The 25,245-nt window shown below is 41.2% G+C and overlaps 2 protein-coding genes across 5 annotated transcripts; one reads left to right on the top strand and one right to left on the bottom strand.

Moving 5' to 3' along the window:
- Nucleotides 1-57: 57 nt before the first annotated feature.
- IKZF5 (IKAROS family zinc finger 5) lies at nt 58-7,998 on the bottom strand. The gene is made up of 6 exons (XM_033066738.1): nt 7,960-7,998; nt 5,484-5,549; nt 4,785-4,878; nt 4,307-4,469; nt 3,847-4,029; nt 58-1,321 (listed from the first exon to the last, which is right to left on the bottom strand). Exons 4-6 carry the CDS (start codon nt 4,437-4,439, stop codon nt 378-380), a joined length of 1,260 nt encoding a protein of 419 aa, XP_032922629.1. The 5' UTR covers nt 4,440-4,469; nt 4,785-4,878; nt 5,484-5,549; nt 7,960-7,998; the 3' UTR covers nt 58-377.
- A 141-nt stretch (nt 7,999-8,139) lies between these two features.
- On the top strand, nt 8,140-23,490 carry ACADSB (acyl-CoA dehydrogenase short/branched chain). 4 transcript variants are annotated; one of them, XM_033066536.2, is made up of 11 exons: nt 8,140-8,203; nt 12,200-12,359; nt 12,630-12,730; nt 13,176-13,382; nt 13,818-13,988; nt 14,479-14,604; nt 14,963-15,055; nt 17,031-17,120; nt 18,601-18,738; nt 19,489-19,588; nt 21,919-23,490. In XM_033066536.2, the coding sequence occupies exons 1-11, from the start codon at nt 8,162-8,164 to the stop codon at nt 22,032-22,034; spliced, it is 1,344 nt and encodes a 447-aa protein (XP_032922427.1). In that variant the 5' UTR covers nt 8,140-8,161; the 3' UTR covers nt 22,035-23,490. The 4 variants fall into 4 exon arrangements, with proteins under 4 accessions (XP_032922427.1, XP_032922429.1, XP_032922426.1 ...); XM_033066538.2 differs by having other exon boundaries at nt 20,275-22,041; XM_033066535.2 differs by having other exon boundaries at nt 8,144-8,203; nt 12,197-12,359.
- Nucleotides 23,491-25,245: the final 1,755 nt, after the last annotated feature.

The following is a 25,245-nucleotide window of genomic DNA, read 5'->3' as shown; positions in this document are numbered from 1 at the left end:
GTATTTTATGGATAATTTATCTTGCCTAGTAAACAATCTGGGAATTATATCCTATGGTTCAGGACACACGCTCTGCTCCTTGCAGAATGTTTATTGGGATTAAGTAAAAGCAACTTAAATTTAGCAACCACAGCATGTAAATGCATTCCAACCCTTACAGCACTCTTGGCTTTTTTTGAAAGGCTACATACAAAACAGCAACTGAAACTGATACAAAACTTTCCTGGCAAGTTTTACATGAACATGGAAATCAATTTGCCTCCTTTGTTGAATTCATTAATGTGAAGATTCCCTATGGGAATGTGCAAGCTTTCCATCAGCAAGTATGAAAAATAGACTGTAATATGTTAAAAAACTAAACGAAAGCATGTTCTCAGTCAATGTTGATTATGTTGGCCTCTTGCAAAGTGGCAAGCGAAGTCGTACTTGTTTTTACACTTACACCCACAAATGTTACACTGGAAAGGATTTTCAAATCCATGGCATCCCATGTGGATGGTGTAAAGGATATTGTCTGCAAAGTACATGTCACAGTGTGGGCAGTGGTGCAGGAGCTGAGGGTCCTGCACTGGCAGGGTTGGAGCTGGAGTACTGGGCTGGCTGTTGCTGATACTGGGAGTACTGGTGTGGGCACTGCGGTCACTGCTGGGCCCTGCCACGGGACTGTAGTTCCTTTGATTGTGTGTGGGCCGGGAATCAGGGCTGGTTGGAGAGGAATTCTGAGGAATATTTGCTGACACAGATGAAACTACTGCAGGTGCAGCAGGCTGCTGTATCATGAAAGGCTTTTCGTCTTGACAGGAAACGACGTCAGGAGAGGCTGGATTTTGGTTTTCAGGTGGCAAGCTGGACAGCTGCCCTGCTAAGGTGGAGAGCTGGTTTAAAGGATTATCCACCATGAGGTCCTGGGGATCTCTTGGCAAGCCACCACTCTGAGTCGTTTTTGTCATGCTCTCGTACGCCTCAGTCTGGATATTGGGGATTTCATGGGTGAAATCATTAAGGTAGTCTGGTTTCTGCACCACCATGGAAGGCGGACTCAGATTAATTAACGCTCTTCTGCTGTACCCCAAATTGCTGGTCTTCTTCTGCAGAACCCCCCACATCTTCTTGCTGCTCAGGGAAGTCCTTGTCCCCTTGATGGGCACCATCTTGTGCTTGCGCCGGCGGTGGTGGGACAGGTTGCTGCGGTCGCTGCAGCGGAAGGAGCACAGCTCACACTTGTAGGGCTTCTCCCCGGTGTGGGACCTCATGTGAGCCTCCAGGTGACGCTCGTAGGCCGAGGCAAAGGGACACAGGTGGCACCTGTGTGGCTTCTCCCCTGGAAAATCAGAACAGATTAGCCCACAGCACCTCGGAGCGCCTGGGAAAGGCTTTGTGTGGAGCACAGAGAGGCTCACTGAGAGCTGCTCGTCAGACTTCAGTCACCGCCAGCCTCCAGCTCTGCTGGGTGTCCTGGCAGAGTGGGGAACACTGGGACAGCTCTGCCTCACCTTAAGGATCATCATGGAAAAATCCTGAGTGGAATTAGCATAACACACAACCTGCCTGGGAATTGCAGCAACAATGGCAAGGACTGAATGCAGTGATGTTTGTGTGGTGCCCTTAACTGGATTCAACCTCTCCCTCACAGGAATGTCCCTACCACCAAAATGTTACTGTTCTTCATGGTAACTCTGTTTAAACACTGAGAGAAGGGATCCCTCTGGGACTTTCCAAACATCCTTACTCCTAAACATCCTGAACTACCACCTAAGCAACCATACACACAGGTAACCACTCAAGAACTGAGCTTTGACAAAGCATCCTGTGGCTAAAGAGTTGTAACAGAAAACAAAAGCCAGGTATTTCCTGGAGAGCTGTGTGCTCTTCCAGATGGGAGATGGGATGATGATCAGGGAGACCATCATCTCCTTTGCACATGCAAAACTGAACTTTGCTCTTCTATTAAACAAAATTTATAGATACTCACATAAACTTTACAAAAAATACTCAAAAAACTCTGTAACATAATAACAGGCCAGCACATCTGTAACACAGCACCTCAGGACTTCTGATTTTCCCTTGATAGACTTCTAGGAGTTACAGATCTGGGTCTGCAATGGCAGAAGTGCCTAAAGGCTCTGATATGTGTTCAGGTGCTGAAATGAAAGATCATCTTACTCTTCACATCTAGAGTGCCAGCTCAATTTCTAAATCCCTGTCTTGTGATTGATGAGCATTCCACAGATTGGAATCATAGTCTGGGATATCAAATAGATTCCTTTTATTCCCTCCACATCACTGGCTCTCCAAGAGGAAAGAAATAAACTTTTGAGCTACCTCTAAGCACCCTCTTTGCACCAAGTAAAACCATGATTTTTCCATGAGCATCTCTCTGTACTCATGTATATACACACAAGGATGGGTAAAGATCTGGAGACTTGGCAAATTCTATGTGAATGCAGGGAGTTTGTCAATCTGATTTCATTCTAAACTGGTTACACAGAGATAACTACTCATTATCTGCTGTTAGATTCTGCATGAAGCCAATTCTGCAGTAGGCTGAACATAATAATAATAGTAATAATAATAATAGTAATAGCAATGGTTGCATGATCATGCCTGGGTCACAACTCCTTTGGCAGATGTCCAGGATGCTGTACCTGTTTATTTACCCTGCTCTAAGGCTATGAGTCAGCTGCCACTTCCCTATTTTAATGTTGACTCATCTGAGCCTTCACAGCACAAGCAATCCATCTCCTGGCCCTCTGCCAGCCTTCCAAGCAAAAGGACACTGAGGCCTTGGATCTTCCTCCCTTGAGTGAAAAAAGAAACCAAACCAAACCAGGAAAACCAAACCAAAATAACTCTTTTCCTGTTCTGGAAGACAAGAAAAGAATTTACCAGGTCTTCAGAATCTGAACCTCAGAACTCTGATTTTCTGATTTTTGGTTGGTTGCCATTTCCTACCCCATTATGCCCTGTTGAAACAAGACAACACTGCAGGGCCAGTGCAAGGCCAGTTCCAACAGGTGAGTCCCAAAATGCCACCTACCCAAGACCACTGAAAAGAGACACTTGGGAGTTTTGGGACAGTCCATACCAGACTGGAAACCTGTAAAAATTTTCATTCTTTGCAGGACATAATTTTTTTTTTGCTCTGCCTAACACCTTGAAGTCTTCTGTAATGGTGTGATACACTTGACAGACTTCACAAGCACCTATTTTTTTGTTTTCTCTCAACTGCCATGAAGTTGGAGCTTTCAGAACAGTTTAGGATATTCTAACCTTTATGAGAATTTTGCTTTTCAGGTTTATACATCCAACAGTGGCAAACACTCCTTAACAAGCCACAGTGGATAACTCTTCTGTTCACTCCTGGTATCACTCACTTACTTTATGGTATATCCTCACATTTGAATATTCTGACAATAACTTTATTCTTATTACTATGCTTTGTACTTGCACATCTAGAATGTTGTGCAGAACAGGAGTATTTTCACGGCTAAACAACAGAGGAAGCCCTATAAATCTCTATGTAGGAACATGTACATTTGTCACTTTTCTCATCAGCACAGAAAAACTAAAAGCTATTTTTAGGGCCCTTCAATTTACATTGAAGCTTCCATGCTAGACTTTACTCCCATATAGTTACTTATAATAAAAATGTCATTAGGAATTTGCAGTTTAAATAGGTACATGGCACACCATCACAAAAATAAAACTATAAAAGCCCACCAATACCCAGTTATTGTTAAGAATGCTCACACTGCCTAAATTTGCCAACTCCTGACATGCAAATCCCAATGTTGAGTAAATCAATACCCAAGGCCTCCCAGCCAAGCAGAGCAGAACATCCCACACCTGTGTGAATCCTGATGTGCTCTATGAGCCGCGCTGTTCCTTTGCTGGCGTAGTTGCAGTATCGACATTTTAACTTCCCATCAAAAGTCCTTTCAAAGCCATCCACCAACATTCCTGAGTTTTCATCCAGTGAAACTTCAACAGAAGGATGATCCAGACCATTCTGATCACCCTCTGTCCCAGCTGTGAAAAATGCAACACAGGTTTTAATGAACAATCTGCAGGACACCATCTGTCACACTGTGAGCAAATGCCAAATAGCTTTTGCTTCTCTGCCCTTGCTCTTTAAATATAGAGAGCTATAAAACCATGCCCTGATTGAAACAAAGGTACACACACATCCTTTGTGACATGAACATGACTATCTGAAATGCTTCTATACAGTTGCACCATTACCTGGAATGAGAACACTGAAACCACTCTCCAAAAAATCAAATTTATGGTACTGGAATCAGCTCACCTCCCTGGAGAGTCTCCACTTCCTTGTCACCAGTAACTGATCCAGAAATCATATTGACATGGTGAGTCTGCTGGGTCAGATATTCCTGAAAATCTTTCACAAAATCCAAGGGTTCTGCCTTCTTTTCCCCCATATTGCCTCTTTCATTTACAACCTCTCGTGCCTAGAAGGGAAAATGTTTTCAGAAAACAAGTGTCATTGAATTCAGCTGCATTCATACAAACAAGTTCAGGTTTTGGGTTGGATTTTTTTAAAGTGAAGAATTAATTTTATCACACAGCATGAGTCAAAGAACAAACTGACCACCATAAGAATATTGGCTTTTGAATTTTTAACTCATTAAAGATCACCAAATACAATTTATTGGAAAATCACTTTCAACAACAGGTAAATGACATAACAAAATAGTAAATAAAATTTTAAAATAAAAAAATATATAATAATAAAAAGCAACCCGTCTTAAAAAAATGGATCATACCTGAATTTTAGTTCCCTGCTAAGTAGCAAACATGCTCCAAAATGTACCCCAACACATCAGATAAAAAGCAGAGAGCACAGCTTCTCCACTTTCCCTATAAGGAATAAAAAGGAAATGTGAGTCCATTATTTCTTCCCAACTCCCATGAGTTATAAGAAACCTGAAAAATATTTGTGTTTGAAAGACAGGGCTGTAACGCTCTAAATTTTATTAAAACAATCACACTTACAGTTAAAGTTTTTCAAAGACTGCATCCTCTACTTCCTGAATGTCACCTGAAAGACACTTCTGACTCACTGACTTTTTCCTAATAAACATCTGGCTCCAAAAAAACCCCAGATTTGGGTCAATCTATATTGGGAACTGCAATGCTGGCAAACAATTTAATGTTGGTGATTAGCAGAGCTGGAGAGAAGCCTTAGACAGAGCACTGCTTCACTGTTCTCCCAAAATTTTACTTTCCTATCCTGAGTAAAAGCCTCAATCCAGTCCATTATTTTGCACTGTAATGATTAAAATATTCCCCAGAAATTTAAACATCTTCTCCTGTGTATCCAAAGCTACTTATAGATGTTTGTTAATTTTTGGCATCCAGATGAGGATGCCAAATCACACCTTACCTGAGTGTGCCCAACTCCCAGCACTGATTATCACCACTAAGTTAGTCTGGAACACATCTTTATGTGTGTCTGTACCTACCCTCTTCCAGGTGTCACCAGCCTCCTGCAGGCTTAAGTTAATCTGTGTTCCATTTGTTGGTGTCTCCTGCAATAAAACAAAGACATCAGGATGTGAATTATAATATTAAAGATATGAAGGGGAAAACAGGACAATAGACAACAGTAACATAGAATCCTGACCAGGCCAACTTTCCATGAATTACAATAAGAAATAACAATTTAAAATTAAATCATTCAAAACATGAAAAGTTTGTGCTATCAGAGGAGAATCCATGTGTGCCTTTGGGTAAGGCACTGAGACTTATTTCATAAAACCATTGAATAGTTTGGATTGGAAGGGAACTTAAATCCCATCCAGTGCCACCCCTGCCATAGCAGGGACACCTCCCACTGTCCCAGGTGCCCCAAACTCCAATGTCCAACCTGGCCTTGGGCACTGCCAGGGATCCAGGAGCAGTCACAGGAAATCCGGGCACCCTGTGCCAGGGCCTCACAGCCTCACAGGGAACAATTCCTTCCTAAAATCCCATCTGACTCTGCTCTCTGGCAGTTTAAAAGCATTCCCCCTTGTCCTGCCACTCCAGGTTCTTGTAAATAGTCTCTCTCCATCTTTGTTTTGTGTCCTTTCCTGAACTGAAGGCCACAATTAGGTCACCTCAAAGCCTTCTCTACTCCAGGCTGAACAATCCCAATTCTCTCCTTACATAATTGCACTGATTTCTTTTAAAAATCACTTAATTTTGAAAGAAAATGACATAAAAAATCATAAAGATACTAGGGATCAACTGCATAAAACTTCCTTTCTCTACCTCACTGATTTATCACAAAAACACTCATCCTTTTTTTTACATCAGTGTATTGAAGTCACCACAATTTAAACATGAGCCAAAGCTCCCATTTGTGTGCTCAAACACTTCTGTGATTTTATGTGGCATTTTTTTAGAGCTACACAGCCAGCAGATCGCCTTCTCAGGGGAGAATGACGCACATCTGATCCCTGCTGTGTCACTCCTGCAAACCAGAAAATGCAATTCTAATTATCAGAAACTGAGCAGCCCAGCTCACATTTCACACATCAAGGATGGGGTGATCACACCGGGTGTTACCCGAGCTCTGCTGACACAACCACACCTCCTCCAGCTTCACACAACCAGGAGCAGAGCACTGGTTACTCATCTTCTACCCAGGCACAACTGCAGGCCTGAACAGTGGTCACAGCACTGAGGTGAGCTAAGAAAGGTGCCAGGATGGAATATTCTGCCTAAATAATGCTGCTGAAGAAAGTTCATCGTTTCACACACACAGTCAGAACTAATCCTGCAGTAATTATAAGAGAATAAAATATCTATGAGGACATGTATGTAGTAAGAGAATAAAATTATTGTGAGCATATGTATGCATCCCACCTTCTTCTAAGGAATCCAAGGGGAAAAAAGGGGGGTGTTCTCTCTTCCATCTTTTCCACAGCAAATAAATTAAAGCAGGAAGGATTCCAAACTCCATCCAACCCTTCCCGGTCCTGCTGCAAGAGTTTGGACCGTGGGAAGGCGGAGTGAAGCACAGCGTCGGTGCCACCCCTGACCTGTCATCAACCCCGAACACTCCTGGCCCATCCCGAGCCTCCTCCTTCTCCTCCCCACACGAGAGAGGGAGGCGACACGGCCACGGGAAACCTCCCAGAAACCCGCGTGTCCCTTTCTGGGCTCCTGGGGACAGGAGAGACAGAGCTTCTGCAGAGGATGCAGTGAAGGGCAGCAAAGATGCTGAAGGGACTGGGGCACCTACCTGCCCCTGGGACGGAGCTGGGGCTGTTCAGCCTGGAGAGGAGCCCCAGCTGAGAGGGGCCCTCAGCCCTGGCTGTCCCTGCCTGTCCCTCTCCGTCCCTGGGTGTCCCTGTCTATCCCTCTCTGTCCCTGTCTATCCCTCTCCGTGCCTGGGTGTCCCTGTGTGCAGGGAGGGGCACAGCAGGGCCCAGGTTCTGCTCCAGGGCCCAGCGATGCCACCAGAGCAACGGGCAGGGATTGATGCACAGCAAGTTCCACCTGAACTTTGTTACTGTGAGGGTGACAGCGCTGGAACAGGCTGCCCAGAGAAGGTGTGGAGACTCCCTCACTGGAGATATCCCAGAATCTGTGCCGTGTGTTCTGGGACGGCCCTGCCTGAGCAGGGAGACGGGACCGGATTGATTCCTTCCGACCTCACCCGCTCTGTGATTCTGTGATTACAGAGACCCTGCGATTTCAGTAATTCTGTGATTCTGTAATTTCTGTGTCCCCCGGCTTCACATCAAGGGAGCAGCCTCGGGGCTGCGCCGCTGACCCGGCCTCGCTGCCGGCGGGGCAGCGCGGCCCTCCCCAAGCGCTGCCCCCCGCCGCCGCCACCCGGCTCCCTCACGGCACAGAAAGTCCCCGAGGGGGAAGGAGTGAGAGAAAAGGAGAGGGAAAGAGACGGAAGGGCAGAAAAGAAGGGGGAAGGGGAGGACAGGCAGCACTCACCGCCGCCGCCCCGCGCCGCTCCCGCCTCCCGCCGCCGCCATGTTTGTTGTGCCACCCCCCGGCCCGGCCCGGCCCCGCCCACCGCAGTCTCGCGAGACCCGCGCGCGCCGGCGGGAGCGGAGGGGGCGTTGTCTCTGACGTCACGGGGCTGTGGCTGTGACGTCACGGGGTGGTGGCTCGACGTCACGGGGCGGGCGCCAAAATGGCGGCGGCGGCGGGAGCTTGGCTGAGGGGCTGCGCGAAGGTGACGGCTCAGGGCGGGACAGGGGCGAGGGGAATGGGGACGAGGGAAGGCCACAGCCGTGTCCTGCTGGGCTGCTGCAGCTCCCGAGCCTGCTGGTGTCGGGTGGGGGCCACTGGCTCCGGGATTGGGAGCTGTCGGGTGCTGGGGCAGCTCTGCGAGGCGTGGGGGCGGTGGGGAAAAGTCCTTTTCTCCTCCTGTCCCTTGAGTTTGTGTGTGGGGGAGTGGGGGACGGTGTTGGGGAACTTCGTGCTGAGGAAAGTTCTCGTTATGAAATGGTTGTGAGGTTGTGCTCAGCACCGTCCTGGCAGCAGAGGCGCTTTGAGGTCCCTTTAGTTGGATTTTAGAGAAAAGTTCTTCCCCCAGAGGGTGCTGGCACTGCCCAGGCTCCCCAGGGAATGGGCACAGCCCCGAGGCTGCCACAGCTCCAGGAGTTCGGACAGGGATGCCAGGTGGGGTTTTTGGGGTGTCTGTGCAGGGACAGGAGCTGGACTGATGATCCTGTGGGTCCCTTTCAATTCGGAATATTCTGTTTTTCTAAACACTCTTGTGGCACTGGAGGTGTGATCAAGTCATGCAGAGACCCCGTGTTTTGCCACGTAACCCTTGGCTGTGCAGTGAGATGTGCTGGCCTGGACCTTCTCACTGCAGCTCATGGGTGTGTTGTGGTTCTGGAAATAAATTGAAATAAAGAAAAACAACCCCAGAAATGAAGGCAAGCTTGTCTGCTGGGAAACAGCAGCTGTGTGGAAACCAGCTGGGATGGTTACAGGAGTGGAAGTCACCAAGCAGGCAAAGTGAGCTGAGGAAAACATTGCTTTGGGTTTTTTCTGTTTATATCTTAGTGCTGCTGCCAGGTCCAGCATTAAAATCTTGTTTTAGATTGCAAAATAAACAGAAGAAAACCAGGAGAACTGATCTTTTAAAGAGCTGAGATGGAGATAATTGATGTAAACAGAAAAATCAGTGTTGTCAGCAAAAGCATGTGTTTAGCAGGTCAAGCAGTCTGAATCCTGTAGCAGCATAAACCACTACATGCAGAAGAAGAGCAGGAAAAAAGACAGGGAAGCACCATCCAAGGATTTAAGTAATGCACATGCTCTTTAAATAACTGCCTGAAATTAGTGGTACTACATGGCCTCTAAGAAAAGAAAGGTACACAATAATGTAGTGACTTGATTATTTATTTAGTTTTTAAATCTAAATGTTGAACTAAAACGTGATTTCCACACTGAGCTATTATTCCTCTGGTTCAGCTGTGAGGTGCTGCTCTTTGTGTGGCTGCTGCCAGCATTAATCCCATCCCTTGGATGCATCCCATTGGTTCTGAGACTTTTCAAGGTGACTTTTTTAGGAATTTTCCTTTGCTCCTGCAGCACTGTTTCAGTCATGTCTCAAACAAGTATTTACCAAAGCATGGTTGATAAATGTCTTTGTTTATCCTGCTGTGGTAGGACACCTTTCCTACTCTCAGGGAAAGTGATGGGAAGGAGGGAAAGCCTGGGGTGGTTTCAGGAGAGGCAATCCCAGATTGCTGTGAGGATGGTGAGGCCCTGGCCTCCACCTGGAATCAATCTCTGGCCACCCCATCCCTGGAAATGTCCAAGGCCAGGCTGGACACTGGGGCTTGGAGCAGCCTCAGATAGTGGAATATGTCCCTGCCCATGGCAGAGGGTGGAACTGGATGAGATTTTAATGTCCCTTCCAATCCAAACTTGTCTTATTTTATACTTTATATTGCCAGTGATTCACCTTATTTATGCCGCCATGGAGGAAAACACTTTTTCTTTGTGCTTGGAAATGAAGTGGTGGAAGGAGCAGGAAATGTTTGTGTTTTGTCACTGCTCAGGAAGCAGCACAGTGTTAAATAGACATGTACATGTGTATACTCAAGTTTTTCCTTCTCAGACCTTGCCAAGGGCAGACTTGCACAGGTGGAGGTTTGCACACCTGGGTGTCAGGTGACCCCAGCATAGCTGCATGTTCTGCAAATAATTCATTCCTGGCTGACTGCTTCCAGAACATGGTTGCCTGAGGTTTAATCTCTATTAAAACAATGTTTTCTTTATTTTGTGAACACCCACAATGACTCCAGTAACATAATTTGAAAGTGTTGCAGCTCTTGCTGACCATCCAAATATATTCATAATTTAGCCCTGCTCACCAGTAGTTTTAAGTCACATGGGGTTTTGGACATGAATAAACACTGAATGTTCACAGCAATATTTATTTTCTCTATACCACTTCTGACTGTTTGTTGTTGTTGGGTTCTATTTTATATACATCTGTTTGTGCCAAAATCAGAGTTTCCTTATCACAGTAGACTTTTGCTTATCTCCAGAAGAGTTCATCAATGTGTTTTACATCAGTTCTTCAGCCAGGGAGATGACAAGTGTTGAAAGCCAACATGAAAGAGAGGGAATTATTAGAAGGATCAAAGGAATTTTTACTTCCTGACCCCAGAGTTTGTGCTGTTTTTTGAGGAATGCTGCTATCACAATGTGCATTGTGGAATTGCCCTGTGTTCTGTGAGCTAAACAGGCGCCTGCTTAGGGCACAGCCAGTCTGTTCCTCACTCTGGGGTTAAGAATGAGTGCTGCCAAAAATGTGTGTTGGCAGACATGTGTTTTCATATACTTTATGGCACAGCTGTGTCTCTCCTGGGGGTTTCTGTCAGCAGTTGGCATGGTGAGATATTTGTGTCTCCACACTTTAGACTGACATAGCAGAAGTGACAGAAATCTGCAGCAGAGATCAGGTCTGTGGACATCAGCCCCAGAGTGGGCTGGCTGTGGGGAGCTGTGAGAGCAGAGCAGAACCATTGTTCTGTCCTGTCATTTTGACACACAAACTGTGCTGCTTTTCAGGAATACATTTTAGCTACTGCTGGCTCATTACTTTTTGAGCCAGATCCTTTATGCCAACTTCCTTTAAAATTCTAAGAAATTATTCTGTGTTTGGAAGGCATATTGGCCTTCATACCAAACTTAAGCCTTCTAAAACTTTCTAAATAAGTCTTTGAACACAAAAGCTTTTAGGTCTCTGAGGGACAAAGCTGTCTCATTATCTGTGTCCTGACAATCACTGTGTGTAGCTTCCTCCAAAAGCAACTGGTTGTTCATTTTTGTGACTTTTGCCACATATTAAATACTATTGGTTGGATAATCAATGCTTCTTGAAATCATTGTTGTATATTGTGGACAAAGGAAGAGCATCAGCATAAATCACTTCATTTTAGTTCCTTCCCATGCTTTTAAAAAAAATCGACCCAATAAGACACATTCATTATGAGTTACACTATCAACGTACTGACTGTGGGATTTTAACTGCATAGAAATTAACTGTACAGAAGCATTCAAATTCCAGGGCTTTGTCTACAAAATGTGTGCTCTTTCTGAAAATCATAAAGTGGTGGATGAGAATTCAGTTTGAATACAGAAATCCCCAGTGCAGTTAAAAGTTATAAGTTAAAAGCAAAATACCAATAATCCACATGAGGGGCTGTCAGATTGCTTTAGAAACAAGAGTTGCTGGTCCCTAGAAAAGCAGGGAGAAAGCTAAAGGCAGTCATGAAAGCTGGCAGGCCTGCAAAAGTCATTAATGTGTACTTTATCATAGTTGTTAATTAAAGTATTAATTCCATTGAAATACACACTGCTCTGAATATTGCAGTAAACTTGCTAAATCATCTATAAAAATAAATAGTTTTACTAAGGTTTATTTGCTGTTACACTAAAATTGACTAAAAAAAGTTTGTGCATACTTTGTAGAATAACCTTGTGTTAGTAAACTTCCAGAAAGAAAACTTTTTCATGTTAAAAGAGAAGTAATTAAAAGGTATTTCTTTTAGGACACAGGGGAGGGAGAGGTTGTATTTTCCCAAAAGCTTTCAAGCTGAACATTAAATGTAAGATATTTCATATATAACTGGATAAAGTTATATATTGTTGTCTGCATACAAATCTAACTGTTTGCATGTTCTGTATTTGTTGCCAGCAGCTGAGAAGACACATGCCAGCAAACTTGGCTCCTTGGAGGATTGCTCCCCGTGTTTTTAGATCCTCCAAATCAGAACTCAAGCCAAATCTAGCCAGTGATGGACTTGTCTGTGCTCCACTTCAAACATTCACTGAAGAGGAGGCCATGCTGAAAGACATGGGTAGCTATTATCTCTGTAGTTAAAATTTAGAAGTGTTTCAAGTAGAAGGGATATTTTAGTTAAAAATTTTGTTTTCATTATTTATTTCTAGTTAAGTGTTGAGATTTTTGTGGGAATTGTGCTTTATGCCTTGTGTTGCTTGGGCTACTTACTTTTCTGGGAGAGGCAGAACACATGTATAACCTGTGAGAAGCACCACATTCCTGTTTTATTGGTCCCCAGGGAGACTGTTGGAATATTTACACATTTTCTCTCTTCTCTTCATTACAGTGACCAAATTTGCCCAGGAGCGAGTTGCGCCTTTCGTGCAAAAAATGGACGAGAATGCAAAAATGGAGGATTCCATCGTACAGGGATTGTTTGAACAGGGGGTGTGTACACTTTTACCTATCTTCTATTTGGAAAGTAACATCATTTAAAGAATCTCTAACTGTGCCTTGTTCAGGTTTTTAGATTAAAAGATTGAGGGGTATAAATCAAATTAACTAATGAATCATTAAAAATTTTGGAGTTGTCAACCATGACAACTTTCTTTACAGCATTATCACTCTCCATCTTTTACTGTAATTTTTTTTCCATCTCCCCCATACCACATACTTCACCTTATCTTTTAGTTCCTTGTCTTCCCTCCCTCACTTTTTTTCAGTTGGATAAGCATAATTGGATACTGGAAAGGCCATGACTCCAAGTGTTGATGGAGAAGAGAATCAGGAGTCCTCTGTGCCTTACATTGCCAAGTTCATTCCTGGATTCAATTTTACCTTTTCCAGCTATCAGGACCACCAAATTTATGTATTTGCACCTTTTCAATTTCAGCTGATGAGTATTGAGCTTGGGGAAGAATATGGAGGAACTGGAGCCTCATTTTTTTCAATCATATTGGCAGTGGAAGAATTGGCCAAAGTTGATCCAGCTGTGGCTCTTGTGTGTGAACTCCAAAACACTCTAACAAATAAATTGTTTACCACCTATGGAACAGAAGAACAAAAGAGAACTTATCTGCCCAGGGTGTCTAAAGACACAGTGAGTCAAAGTCTTACTTAACTATTAAAATTACATTATTTAGTAATGTTAGTGGGAATTTTTTTTCAGTGATTAATGTGTGTGTGCAGCTCTGGAAAATATGTGTGAACTTTGAAACACTGGTTAGAGCTGAGATCTGTGATGATACAGATACATCCTGTCATCTGTAGCTGAGAGGTAAAAGTGGAAAGGCACTTATTAGTTTCATTAAAATTTAATTTACTGTGGAAAAGAACTGTAAAGCAGTTGACTTTGAGAGATGTGTAATTACACAGTGTTTCTATTCTTAATCTCCATAGCTGAAACTCAGTTACTTTAATGGAATAGGTTAAAATGTTTGAATTTAAGAGGCTTATGCTGGTTTATAAGTATTTTTCCTGTAGGATTTATTTATATTTATGAAAATTAAATTGGCTTTTTCCCTTCCCTTGCCAGTTAGGGAGTTTCTGTCTTTCAGAGGCTGGGTCTGGCAGTGATGCTTTTTCCTTGAAGACCCGAGCTGAAAAGAAAGGAGACTACTACATCATCAATGGCTCAAAGATGTGGATAAGCTTAGCAGAAGATGCAGGAGTTTTCTTTGTCATGGCAAATACAGACCCATCCTTAGTAAGTTGCTACAGAATTCTTGCATTTCGGTGACAGCTGCTGCTATTTGAAACTGTGGATTTTATATTAATAATCTGATGTGTGAGGTTAATACTCTGTGCACCTTTTCCTAGCTGATTGCAAACCTTTAAAAATATCTCCCAACAAAACTTGAGAACTTGGTGAGCTCTTTAATAAATTCCTCCAGCCAGGGAAAATAAAAATGTCAGGATCATGGTTGCTTAGATGAAGAGCTCAGCCCTGGTGGTGTTCTGAGTAACAGGACTCACAGTCTTATGCTTTTCCAACCTTTCTGAATTAGCTGCCAAGTTCCTGTTATTAAAAGGCAAAATGGAAAGCTAAAAATTATTCTATAGTAAAGTATGTCCAGTAAAAAATTACATAGCTGAGTATGCAAGTATCAGGTTAGCTCCCACTCTGGATGTAGGTAGTAGATTTTGATGGATATTAGTATAAAAAACAACTTTTGGTTATTTCTAATTCCTCCCAGGGATACAGAGGAATTACATGCTTCATTGTGGATCGTGACACAGAGGGTCTGCACGTGGGGAAGAAGGAGGACAAGCTGGGAATCAGAGCATCTTCCACCTGCCCAGTCACGTTTGACAACGTGAAGGTATTGTAAGTTCAGCTGCTGAAGCATAACTTGTGTACAGCTGGAACCTGACCACACATAAGAAAAGAATATTAACTGAATTCCCTATTTTTTCCCTTAGACACACTGATTATTGGGCATATTTTAGCATTTTCCTCCCACAGAACTCTAGAGAGAGGTTGGATTTCTTAAATTTTGATGTAGTTTTTCTCAGTCATCAGTTTATAGCCACATGAATCTCTAATCATGGGAATGCTCTAATGATGTGTTCTAGGAATCAAATTGTGGTTTGTTTTTTGTGCCTTTACTTATGAGAAACAACTGATAAAACTTGTAGTAGTTGCAAAGCAGAGTATAATTGGGTGGTTTTATTTTTTAGGTTCCTGAGAGCAATATCCTGGGACAAGTTGGACAAGGCTATAAGTATGCCATTGGAATGCTCAATACTGGCAGGATAGGGATTGCTGCACAGGTGGGTGGTTTGGTTTATTACTGAGCACAAACAGGATATAATTTGAGTTTGGACTGAAATTTGTGGAATATTTAAAGCTGTTTAGAAAATTATTAAAAGCTCAGTTGCCACTAGATGTCACTGTTCCCGTAGCAAAGTTACAGTGAAGCTGGGAACAGCTGCCAGTGGGAAAATTCTCCTGTGGTGACATAAGCAGTAGACTTAAAAAACATTAAATGACAATTAGCTTGTCTTTGGTCATTAACTTATTGCTACTGAATTATGTCCACATTCTTGTCTTCCACTGTGAAAATTTGTTTTACAAAGAAAACTGACTTTGGAAAACACTGACATGTATAATATTAATGATTCCAGCTGGGATTGTATGGGGCTGGCAAATGTAACCAAGTGCTAACTGATGTCTTCCCAACAACTTATTTTGAAAACAAATGTGATTTTCTCTAGAAGAACTGTTCCAGTTCATTATTGTGTTTGAAAATTGCGCTGTATGGCATCTTAGGGGGAAATATTTACTGACCTTGGAGTTACTTCAAAATGTTGTATTTTGCTGTAAAGTCCACTTGGATTTCAGAATGCTGCTGATCTCAGTGGAAATCAGGTTCGGCCCGAGAATAAAATTACTTGTGATTAGTTTTTATATTTTTAATTTACTTTTGAAAGTAATCTTTTCTGTGTTTATACTTTGTTGTGCAATATTTTTGTGTTACCAATCTCATTTATCTTTTGCCCTGGTTTGCAGACAGACCAGAAGAAATCATCATGAAACTGAGATTTTCTGCATGGCAATACACTATGCTGATAATTGGGCTGGCTTTTCCATCATTTCTAAAGATTACCTCTGATTAAACTTTGTCTGATATGGCATTTAAAAAGGGCTGTGGGCCCCATTGTTCCCAGAGATATAAATAATATAAAGGCTCTGGCAGTAAAATACGTGGTCTGGATTTCACTCTTAATTACTCCAAGTTACACCTTAATTAAAAGTTAAGGTCAGGCAGTTGTTATATCTTAGTTACTGCTTTCTTGGCACCTTCAAATTAAGAGAAATGGACTTGACAAGAAGAGCAGCTCTAAAGCCCTGTGGTATTGAGTTTAGTTTTGCAGTAGTAATAGGTTTAAAAGATAATGAAGATCTTATAAAATGTAATTGTGGCTTTGAAAACAGTTTCAGATGGTTTTAGTGCAAGGCAGCTGCAATGTTATTACAGGTGCTGAAGTTGATGTACTTGGTTCTTGTAATTCATATAAGGAGATGACAAATCTGATAATGGGGCTAATTAGCAGCAGACTGCAATATTTTCTTTTTTTTGTTTTCCTAGGTATCATTTTTTTCTGTTGTACATCATTAAAGGTAGTTTTTCTAAGCTGCCTGACGTGACACTTTACTGCTTCTGCCTTTGTGGAAAGACAAAACTGATCTAAATTCTACAGTTGTTCTGCAGAGTTGGGAGATGTTATCTCTCCTTCCACTCCACTATGTATCTAACTTTTGAAATAAATTGTTAATTCTGGCAGTCTGGTGTCCTCTAGAAAATGAGAAATTATTTTGCTTTTGAAAATAGTTTTGATTAATTATTCAGATTATTTTCCTTTAATAGGGTAATGTAGATCTATAGATCTTCAGTTCACAATTATGAATTTAAAAAAAAAAACATTTAGTATTTTTGCAATTATAGTTGACCCATAAGTTTTGTTCAAAAAATGAGTGGTAGTGTTTTCACAAATACTTGCCTATGGTAAGAAATGGGCATGTAATAGGTTTGTTCCTCAAACTTTTCTTTATTGTAACTCACCTCAGTTTGTCTGATAACTGTAAAATTCTCTATACAAGTTTTAACAATATCTAGATAGGAAGAAAACAACTTTTCCCTGGATATCAACCTGTCTGACCAGAAGATGACCAATTATTATCATCTCCATTAGGTGCATTCAATTAATCAGTTTTTTCTGACCATATCCTTATTTTTCCTTACAGATGCTGGGACTGGCCCAGGGCTGCTTTGACCGTACAGTTCCCTACACAAAGGAGAGAGTCCAGTTTGGGAAAAGCATCTTTGATTTCCAGGTACTTCTTAATGGACACATGGGATGTTTCCTTCAGAAAGAATAGTGATCACAATCAGCAGTAAAATTAGTATTATGTTTGCATAATTCATGTTCCACTTCATGCCTTGTCTCCTCAATATTGGAGAAGAATTTTTCCAAAAATATTCTGGATGAACGTTCATCTGCCACCTAAAATTGATCAATTCAGTGCTGTGTGCCTTTGCAAGTGCCACACAAATAATTTAAAAATTAAAAATATTATTCACATATTCCTTTTGCTTGATAACTTATTGACATTCTTTGGAAACAATGCACATGGAACTCCCTTCTGGTTTTGATACCACACTATGCTGAATGCTCTTCAGTTTTTATACCCTTTCATGAGGTGTAGGGGAAGGGCTTTTTCTGGAGACACTAGAAATGATAAAAAGATGAGGAAAACTGATTGAATTATTAGATTTCCTGTGTTGTACAAAGACATTTAGTTTTCATTATAATATCTATTTCTTACACCGAAAAAGACTCTTTGTTGCAAAAATGATGTATAGTTTAATAAGGAAGATACATAATTGTAATTACTGTAGTAATTTTCTTGTTAAAAGAAACCTACATCTCAGCTGAAGAGAAGGAACATTAGCACTACTCATAATTTATGCAAATTTTAGGAAGCACTCATAGATACCTAGGAAATGATTGGAACTACGTCTTTTGAATGGGAAATGGAATTTATAATTGCCAAATCATTTTGGTATTTTGACCTGCCTATATATTTCTGCAAATCTGAGGGAACGGTGTTAATGTTCTAATAAGATGAAAGATTTCATTGTGTTTTAGACTACTAAATGTTCAGTTTCAATGATCATAATATTTGGGTGTTCTTAAATAAACCCATTCTCCTGTAATACCATTCAGATGGGAGCTCCATCACCTCTCTCCTTCCCCTTGAATCCATTCCTCAGCTGTGTCCTCTGGACTTTTAAGCTGCTTCTAAATCTTACCTTGTGCCTCTGGGACAAGAAAAGGAGTTGTCACGTTGCTAGTTCTCCATTTTATTCAAGAAATATTTGTGTGCAAGTTTTCCTTGGCTAAGCTCATTAAGGAACCAGACCTGGCTTTGTCTCAATGAACAGCTGCAGAATGAAAATGCAGCTCTGACTTCCTCATGCCTTTGTAATCCAGAGGAAGATGTTAACATTGGGATAAAATTTTCCTTTATATTCCTGGGTTTAAATAGGTAACGCTCTGTTCTGCAGCCAGGCAAAAAGAGCCCCAGTGCTCCTGATCCAAGAACAGGAAAGGGGAAAATAGGACTGCAGTTCCTGAAAGCACTTCAGTGGCCCAGGAGTTTTCCCAACCTCTGTTGGAACACGGAATTACTTCCCACCTGTATTTCATGTTTTCATTTTAGAGTGCAGGTACATTCCATGGAGAGCAGAATGGTTGTTGCTGGCAGCTCAGTGAGGCTGTGGCTCTCTCTGAGTGCTGTGCTGCTGTTGCAGGGGATGCAGCACCAGATTGCCCAGGTGGCCACGCAGCTGGAGGCAGCCAGGCTGCTGACCTACAACGCGGCGCGGCTGGCGGAGGCGGGCAGGCCGGCCATCAAGGAGGCCAGCATGGCCAAGTACTTCACTGCTGAGGTACCTGCAGCTCCCTCACTCCAGACCTTCATCCCTCTGCTGTGTGTAGCTCCTATTTCATCTTTGCTCTGAAATCTCTGGATGGACTTTTAATCTCGGGTGCCACATCCCCTGGAAGTGTCCAAGGGGCTTGGAGCAACCTGAGCCAGTGGAAGGTGTCCCTTCCACTAGGGTGGGATGAGATGAGCTTTAAGATCCTTTCTAACCCAAACCATTCTGTGTTTCTCAGTCTATGCACAGAATTGAAGTAAGTCAACAAATAATAAACTGCTCATGCCCCTAAATAAAATTTTTAAAACCAGCCAACAACACTGAAAGAGGAGAGTGAATTAATACTTCCACTTACTTAGAAAGATTTAATTTTCTCAGAAATCTTATTGTGGCATGAGAAATGGCACTGTAAAGAGTTCATTTGTGACCATTTCAGCTCTGCTGGTCACATCTGTGAGTCTTAAAATGACTCCAAACTGGATGACTTCTCCCTCTTTGCAATTGTTGTTTTGCATACCACTGCTGGTCTTTTGCACTGAGCAGTATAGAAACTACTACTGTAACAATTAATGAACTCCTGGTGTCCTCTGATTTATGTCATTTTTATCCTAAAATGGCTTGCTGACAATAAATACCAAAATACCCATCCTCCTTCCCTCCTTCTTTATTCCCTGTTTTGTTATTAATTAGGTACAAAGTGTAAGTTTTACCACCACTGTGGTGAAGTAGAATCCTGTAACTCTGAAATTCTCTTCATAGGTTGCAACACTGACAACCAGTAAATGCATTGAATGGATGGGTGGTGTTGGATTCACCAAGAATTACCCAATAGAAAAGTACTACAGGGACTGCAAGATTGGTGAGTGACATTTTCTTACCAAGTATCTCCTGTGGCTTTAGTGTTGTTAAAGTCTGAGGAAGAAGGGCTGGCTTTTTTTCTCTGGATATCTTTTCCTTAATATGTGCCAACTCCAATTCAAAGGCTCAGATATAAAACTTTAGGTATAAATGTATGTACATGCAAGGCTACTTAAAATATTTCATTAGATACCAACAAAATAGAGACACAAACACTGTGTCCCATTCTATTAAGAAAATTTGTGTAAAAAAAACAGAATGGAAAATACTTTCATTGGCATTAAGATCTGAATCCATGTAGAGTTTTCTTTTCAAGGCTTTCTTGTTTATCAGGATAATCCTTGGTCACAACAGTTTGATATTTTTAACAGTATTATCTTTTGGCTTTTATTTTAATAGCATTTGGAACTTCTTCATTTTTGTTGGCTACTTAAGAATTGCTTTTCAGGAAAATGTATTTGCATTATGTGGTGCCAGCCAGAAAAGTGCTTTAATTGTTACAGATAATAAAACATGAACGTTTATAATATTATATAAATAATTCTAATTCTGTGCTAGTAATTGCACAGTAAAGTTTCATTTCATAATTGTAAAGGTTCTAACTGGACTTTAGGATGATATTTTGGTCTGTCTTCATAAATTCACTGTGGGTTTAGAGTTTACTAATTTGTTTTCTTCTGATTTCAGGTACAATATATGAAGGAACTTCAAATATCCAGCTGAGCACAATTGCAAAATTCATAGCACAGGAGTACTGAAACCATAAGGACTTTCTTGATAGTATATGAAAATTATTTCCCTGAGCACAAATTGTGAATTACCTGTTTATTTGTAATTACAGAAGGCATTGGTGACACCATAAATAAGAATACATTATCACAGTGAAATCATAGAGAAAACCACAAATTCCCCATTTCAGGAGAGTGAGTAATTCATGTGCAATCATGAATTCCATATTCAAATCCAAACTTCTTTCTGCCTGAGAAACTCCCAGGTGCTGAATTTAGCTCCCTTAGGCCATGCCAGCAGTTCATCTCCACTTGGAGATTTCAAAGTGAAAACAAAGGAATCCAAATCCCTGGCATTTCTGTGAATCCACCTGGGAGAAGGGACTCTCCACGTGCAGCAGAGCTGGTGTCTGGAGTGGAACTGCAGTTGGGATGTGCTGCCTGCATTAGCATGGGGTGCAAGGAGAGAGAAGTGGTGGTTTCCTCTCTCCCAGGTGGAATGATATCTGTGGAGCTGCTGTAATTGGAGTCATTTTTACAGCAGCCCTCAGTGTGTTCTTAAGGATATCTTTGTAATTAAGCCCTTGCAGCCCCAATTTGTACTCCTGAAAGGTGGATAATATCCACCTCCCTTTCCAGCCTTCTCAGCTGTTAAGGGTTTTAATCTAAGAGCCTATTTATAGTTCTCCTTTCATAAAAGGTTGAGTTGAAATCTTTCTGAAATGGGGTTAAAAAAGCCCTAGTAGTTCTGCAAAAGGACAGATACAAGCTGGGTAATGGGAGTGCTGTGATACTACCTCAGAGTGGCCTTTCCACATTCAATGCATTTTACAAACTTTAAAGGGAGCCACTGTTAATTTACAGCCTAGAATTCCTTGCTCCTGGAAGTTAGTGGTTCTCTAGCACAGTTTTTCCCTTTTTTAAAAGACAAAAAAGGGCAGGGGGTTGGGAAGTATTTGCTTTATTTATTTGTCTCTGTTTACTCTAAAATTAGACATTTTATTTACAGCAGAAACCTCTTCAGAGCTGGAGAGCTAATTAACTAATAATCAAGAGACAGGAAGCTTAATATATGAAAAATCATCCTAATTGCTGTAATTGGCAATCTGTTTCAAGTGTTTTGGGGAGGGAAGGATTTGTTTTCTGGTTTTGGCTGACTTAGAAGAATCTCATTTTTAAAGCTTGCCTTTCACTGATGATTCACTCTGAGTGGAGCTTAGAACGTTTTAGGCTGAGACTCCCAGAGGATTTCCTAGCAAAACCAGGGCAAGTGACACTTAACAAGTGGGATTTGTAAAACAAGCAGTGCCTTAGACAAAGAAACAAGCAAGGATGAAAAGCACTATTAAAAAGTTCTCTGACTTCAAAGGGAAGTAACTGCTTTAGTGAATTAATCCCTCTATATACATGCTTTGCCTGTTAATGGGCAAAGAATTATTGTGGTGATTATCCTTATATCAATAAAAAAGCCTCTCCCATATCAGTTTGATCAAGAGCTTTGAGGTTTTCAAAAATCCAAGAGTAGGAAGGTAGACTAGATGGTTTCTGAAGTTTTCTTCTAGAAATATTATTATTAATCATTATCATTATTAATACATTTCAGATTTGCTTGCAGGCTTTCTTTCAGTTGGATTGAAGAGCTGGAGAAATTTAGAATTAAGACTACAGACACCACAATATTTAACTACAGTTATTCTGCTCAACACAATCTATCTGTGAATCTAAATAATCATAACCTCACTGCAAAATGCTTGAGTTAATGTTGATTACTGTGCTGAGTGCCAAGATGAGGCAGCTCTTGGCTGCTGAGGTTTCATCTGCTTTGTTCATGTGAGTGTCCACAGAAAACAGGGTTTGGTTTTTGATGTGATCTCCTGGTTTCAGACACTCTCAGCTCATCATCTGCAGTTCTGTGTGAGACTGAGGGCTGGCAATACTTAACTGATTCAATACAGTGCCAGAAGCAAAGTCTTTGTGGAGGAAAGTGCAGAGCTTTTTGAAGGACTGTTAAGGGCTGGATATCCAGGATTATGTAAAAAGGCTCTGTGTAGAACTGTGTCAGGCATCCATTTGAAAAAATAACCAGGAAAAAATGAGATGAATGTGATTCCTCACAGTCTGATACGGGATGCCTGAGTCCAGGAAACAACCTGAGCATCCTCATCAGCTATTCAACAGTAGCTGATGAGCTTTCTTTCTCAGTAAAGCAAGGTCAAGCCTTTAACTAATGTTACAGCTGTAAATATTTCTTTGTTATGTATGTTGTCTTCATCTTTGTTATGTATGTTGTATTTTGTACACAGTTTTGAAAGAAATAAATAATGCCTTGTATTTATATACCAAATCCTGTGGAGGAATATGTGCACAAATCAATTACAACCCCTGAATAACTTCCCTTGTTGTTTTAAGAGGACAGGTGCATGTGTGGAGGGCTCTGGCTACTCTGGTGACTGATGCTGGGGAGGGTTAACTTAGAGAGTCACAGAATGGTTTGGGTTGGGCAGGGCCACCTTCCACCATCCCAGGTTGTCCAAGCCCTGTCCAGCCTGCCATGAATTCCTCCCCTGAAGCCTGATTCCGTTGCTGTTCTGAACTCATGTTTGGTTAGGAATGAGAAGTGCTCTGCTGTTGTCTTTAGAGCTGCCTGTGCTCCCCAGCCCCTGTTCTGGTTTGGGACAGGCATTTTTGGGTGGCAGTAAATGGCATTTCCACATTTGGCACTGTGGGCACAGGCTGCAGAGCTGGTGTGGGCAGTGCTGGGAGGCTTTCTGAGCTTTTAAGCTGCTCTGTACACTCAATATGTATTTTATTAGTGACTCTCCCCTTTTTATGTCCTTAGTCCATCCAGTCTGTTGTCCTTAAACAGCAACTTCAGTATCAAATGTTGCATGTGAAGAAAAAACCTGTATTGAGAATGTATTAAAAAGTGCCTGAATTTTGATTTTGTCTTGATACAATGCTAATCTTGTATGCAATCAATGTATATCAGTTCATGGTTCTTTAAAAATCTGTCACTTAAAATTGTTACCAGATCTTGCAGCTTTTGTACCAGGAGAGAATGACAGTGTCATGTCAGGTTTCTCTAGTTCTGTTCTGGTTGGTGATCAAGGCAGATTTCCACAGAAGGGTTTAATCACTACTTGGAAAATTCTCAAATACAACATTTTATATCATCTTTTCTATGCTGTTGTTCTTTCTTTCATATTTTCTTTTCCCCGTGTAAAGATTGTGTTAGAAAAGGCTTACATGAACCACAGAGTTATTGTTCTTTGGGAGCCTTTTGCTATGTAAAGACCATTCTAATTAACATGTTATTGCATTTCCACTTGAAAATCTTTTGGTGAGAGGCACATTTCAAGTTCTTCTAGCAAGCAAAGCTCGATTGGAAGCCCAGTCTGCTTTGAAAGCAGCTGTCTGACTTCCCTGAGCTGGTACTGGATACACAAAAGCTGAAGCAATGCTTTTCCTCAGCCCCAGAATGTATTCAGGGTAACTAGAAATAACCAGTGTGTTCCCTAATAGCTTGTTTAATGTTCAAAGGAACATGCAGTGTACACTGTAACATTTTTTTTCTGGTGAAATATTTAGAAATATAAATCAAAAATATGTGCAATCTCACTAGACAGTAATAGCATTTTTATATATTTTGTCTTTCAAGATCATTTGGATTTACATCTTTCTGAAACTATTCTTTCTCTCTCAGTAACTGTAAGAGCTGCTAACACTGGAGGGCTTAGACAAACTAAAAAAAAAAAAAAAAGACAAGTTTTTAGTGATTCTTTTTTTTTTAGTGAGGCTGAAGAGAAGCTGTTTGCTGCCTTCAGTCAGGAGCATTCAGCCAAGTCTCAAGCAATGACCCAGCCCTCAGTGGAACAGAATCATCTTCTGATCATCCTTCTCATCACATTAAGTTGGATGTGTCTTGGATGTTTTTGGCCTGAATTGTTTCCAAGGACACCCTGTAAAATTTTTCTATTTCCTAAGTGCATCCTAAGCATGCAAATTAAATGCAAATTTTTCAGTATAAGCAGAGCAGGTTTAATTTAAAACAGTGTTGCTGAGGTTTTCTGCTTTTAAGACATGATAATTACATGTTAGACATTAACTTGTCCAGACACTTTTTGGTTTTCTGTAGAAGAAATTTGCTAAACTGAGGAAAAAATTATCCAGGAATAATTAAAAAATAAAAGTTAAGGTTCTGGAAGCATAGTTAAATAGTGAAAAGCTCCAAAGAACTTGTTTGGTCTTGGAGCTGCTGAAGATAGAGCTGGTCCTCTCAATGTCTGTCCAATCAGGCTTTAGAAGGAAAATAATATTCTGGGTTTAATTGCAACAGTGCCTACATTTGATTGATAAGGCAGGTTATTTGGACTATTGCTTGAATAATAAAAGCTTGAATAATAAAAGCAGGATATTTGTCATAAATTACATCTGAGTGCCATGCAGGATTCACAGTTTTCAAGAACCTAAAGAACAACAGATCTTCCATTTAATGATGAAAGAATTTTAGCTCCACTGTACTTTGACTTCAGTGATCCAATTTGCAGAGATAAACAATTCTCTGGCAGCAATGCAGCTTGCCATTATGTAATAATTATTTAAAATGTGCCTTGTTACCTTTGTGTAAGAATCTGGGCTGCAGGGGAGTGCTGCTTGTGCTCTGATTCTTCAGGGCTGACACAGCACTGGGTTAAAGCACCCCATGGTCTGGTGTCTCAGACTGTTCTAATTTAATAGCAAACCTTCTCTATCCTGCTGCTTCTATTTAGAAGTGTCCAAAAATCTTTTTTTTTTTTTTTCAACTGTAAAAGCCTTCTGGCACTAAATTACATCTATTCCTTGACTGAAACATATCTGCTCTATGCTAACCTCATTATCCAGGAATGATTTCTAGAAGAGGAAGTGAAGAATAATTAAATCATTCCTAACT

Source organism: Catharus ustulatus, chromosome 8 (assembly GCF_009819885.2).
Source record: "Catharus ustulatus isolate bCatUst1 chromosome 8, bCatUst1.pri.v2, whole genome shotgun sequence".
Lineage (NCBI taxonomy): Eukaryota > Metazoa > Chordata > Aves > Passeriformes > Turdidae > Catharus > Catharus ustulatus.
This window is presented reverse-complemented; position numbering and strand designations above follow the sequence as displayed.

Excerpts from the sequence above, each read along its gene's own strand:
- IKZF5 (XM_033066738.1), bottom strand. The coding sequence starts at position 4,439 with ATGGGGGAAAAGAAGGCAGAACCCTTGGATTTTGTGAAAGATTTTCAG. Across the intron at positions 4,030-4,306 it reads AGTGGAGACTCTCCAGGGAG|CTGGGACAGAGGGTGATCAG; the intron begins GTGAGCTGATTC and ends CATTTTTCACAG. Across the intron at positions 1,322-3,846 it reads GCACATCAGGATTCACACAG|GGGAGAAGCCACACAGGTGC; the intron begins GTGTGGGATGTT and ends CTGATTTTCCAG.
- ACADSB (XM_033066535.2), top strand. The coding sequence starts at position 8,162 with ATGGCGGCGGCGGCGGGAGCTTGGCTGAGGGGCTGCGCGAAG. Across the intron at positions 8,204-12,196 it reads GGCTGAGGGGCTGCGCGAAG|CAGCTGAGAAGACACATGCC; the intron begins GTGACGGCTCAG and ends ATTTGTTGCCAG. Across the intron at positions 18,739-19,488 it reads CCAAGTACTTCACTGCTGAG|GTTGCAACACTGACAACCAG; the intron begins GTACCTGCAGCT and ends TTCTCTTCATAG.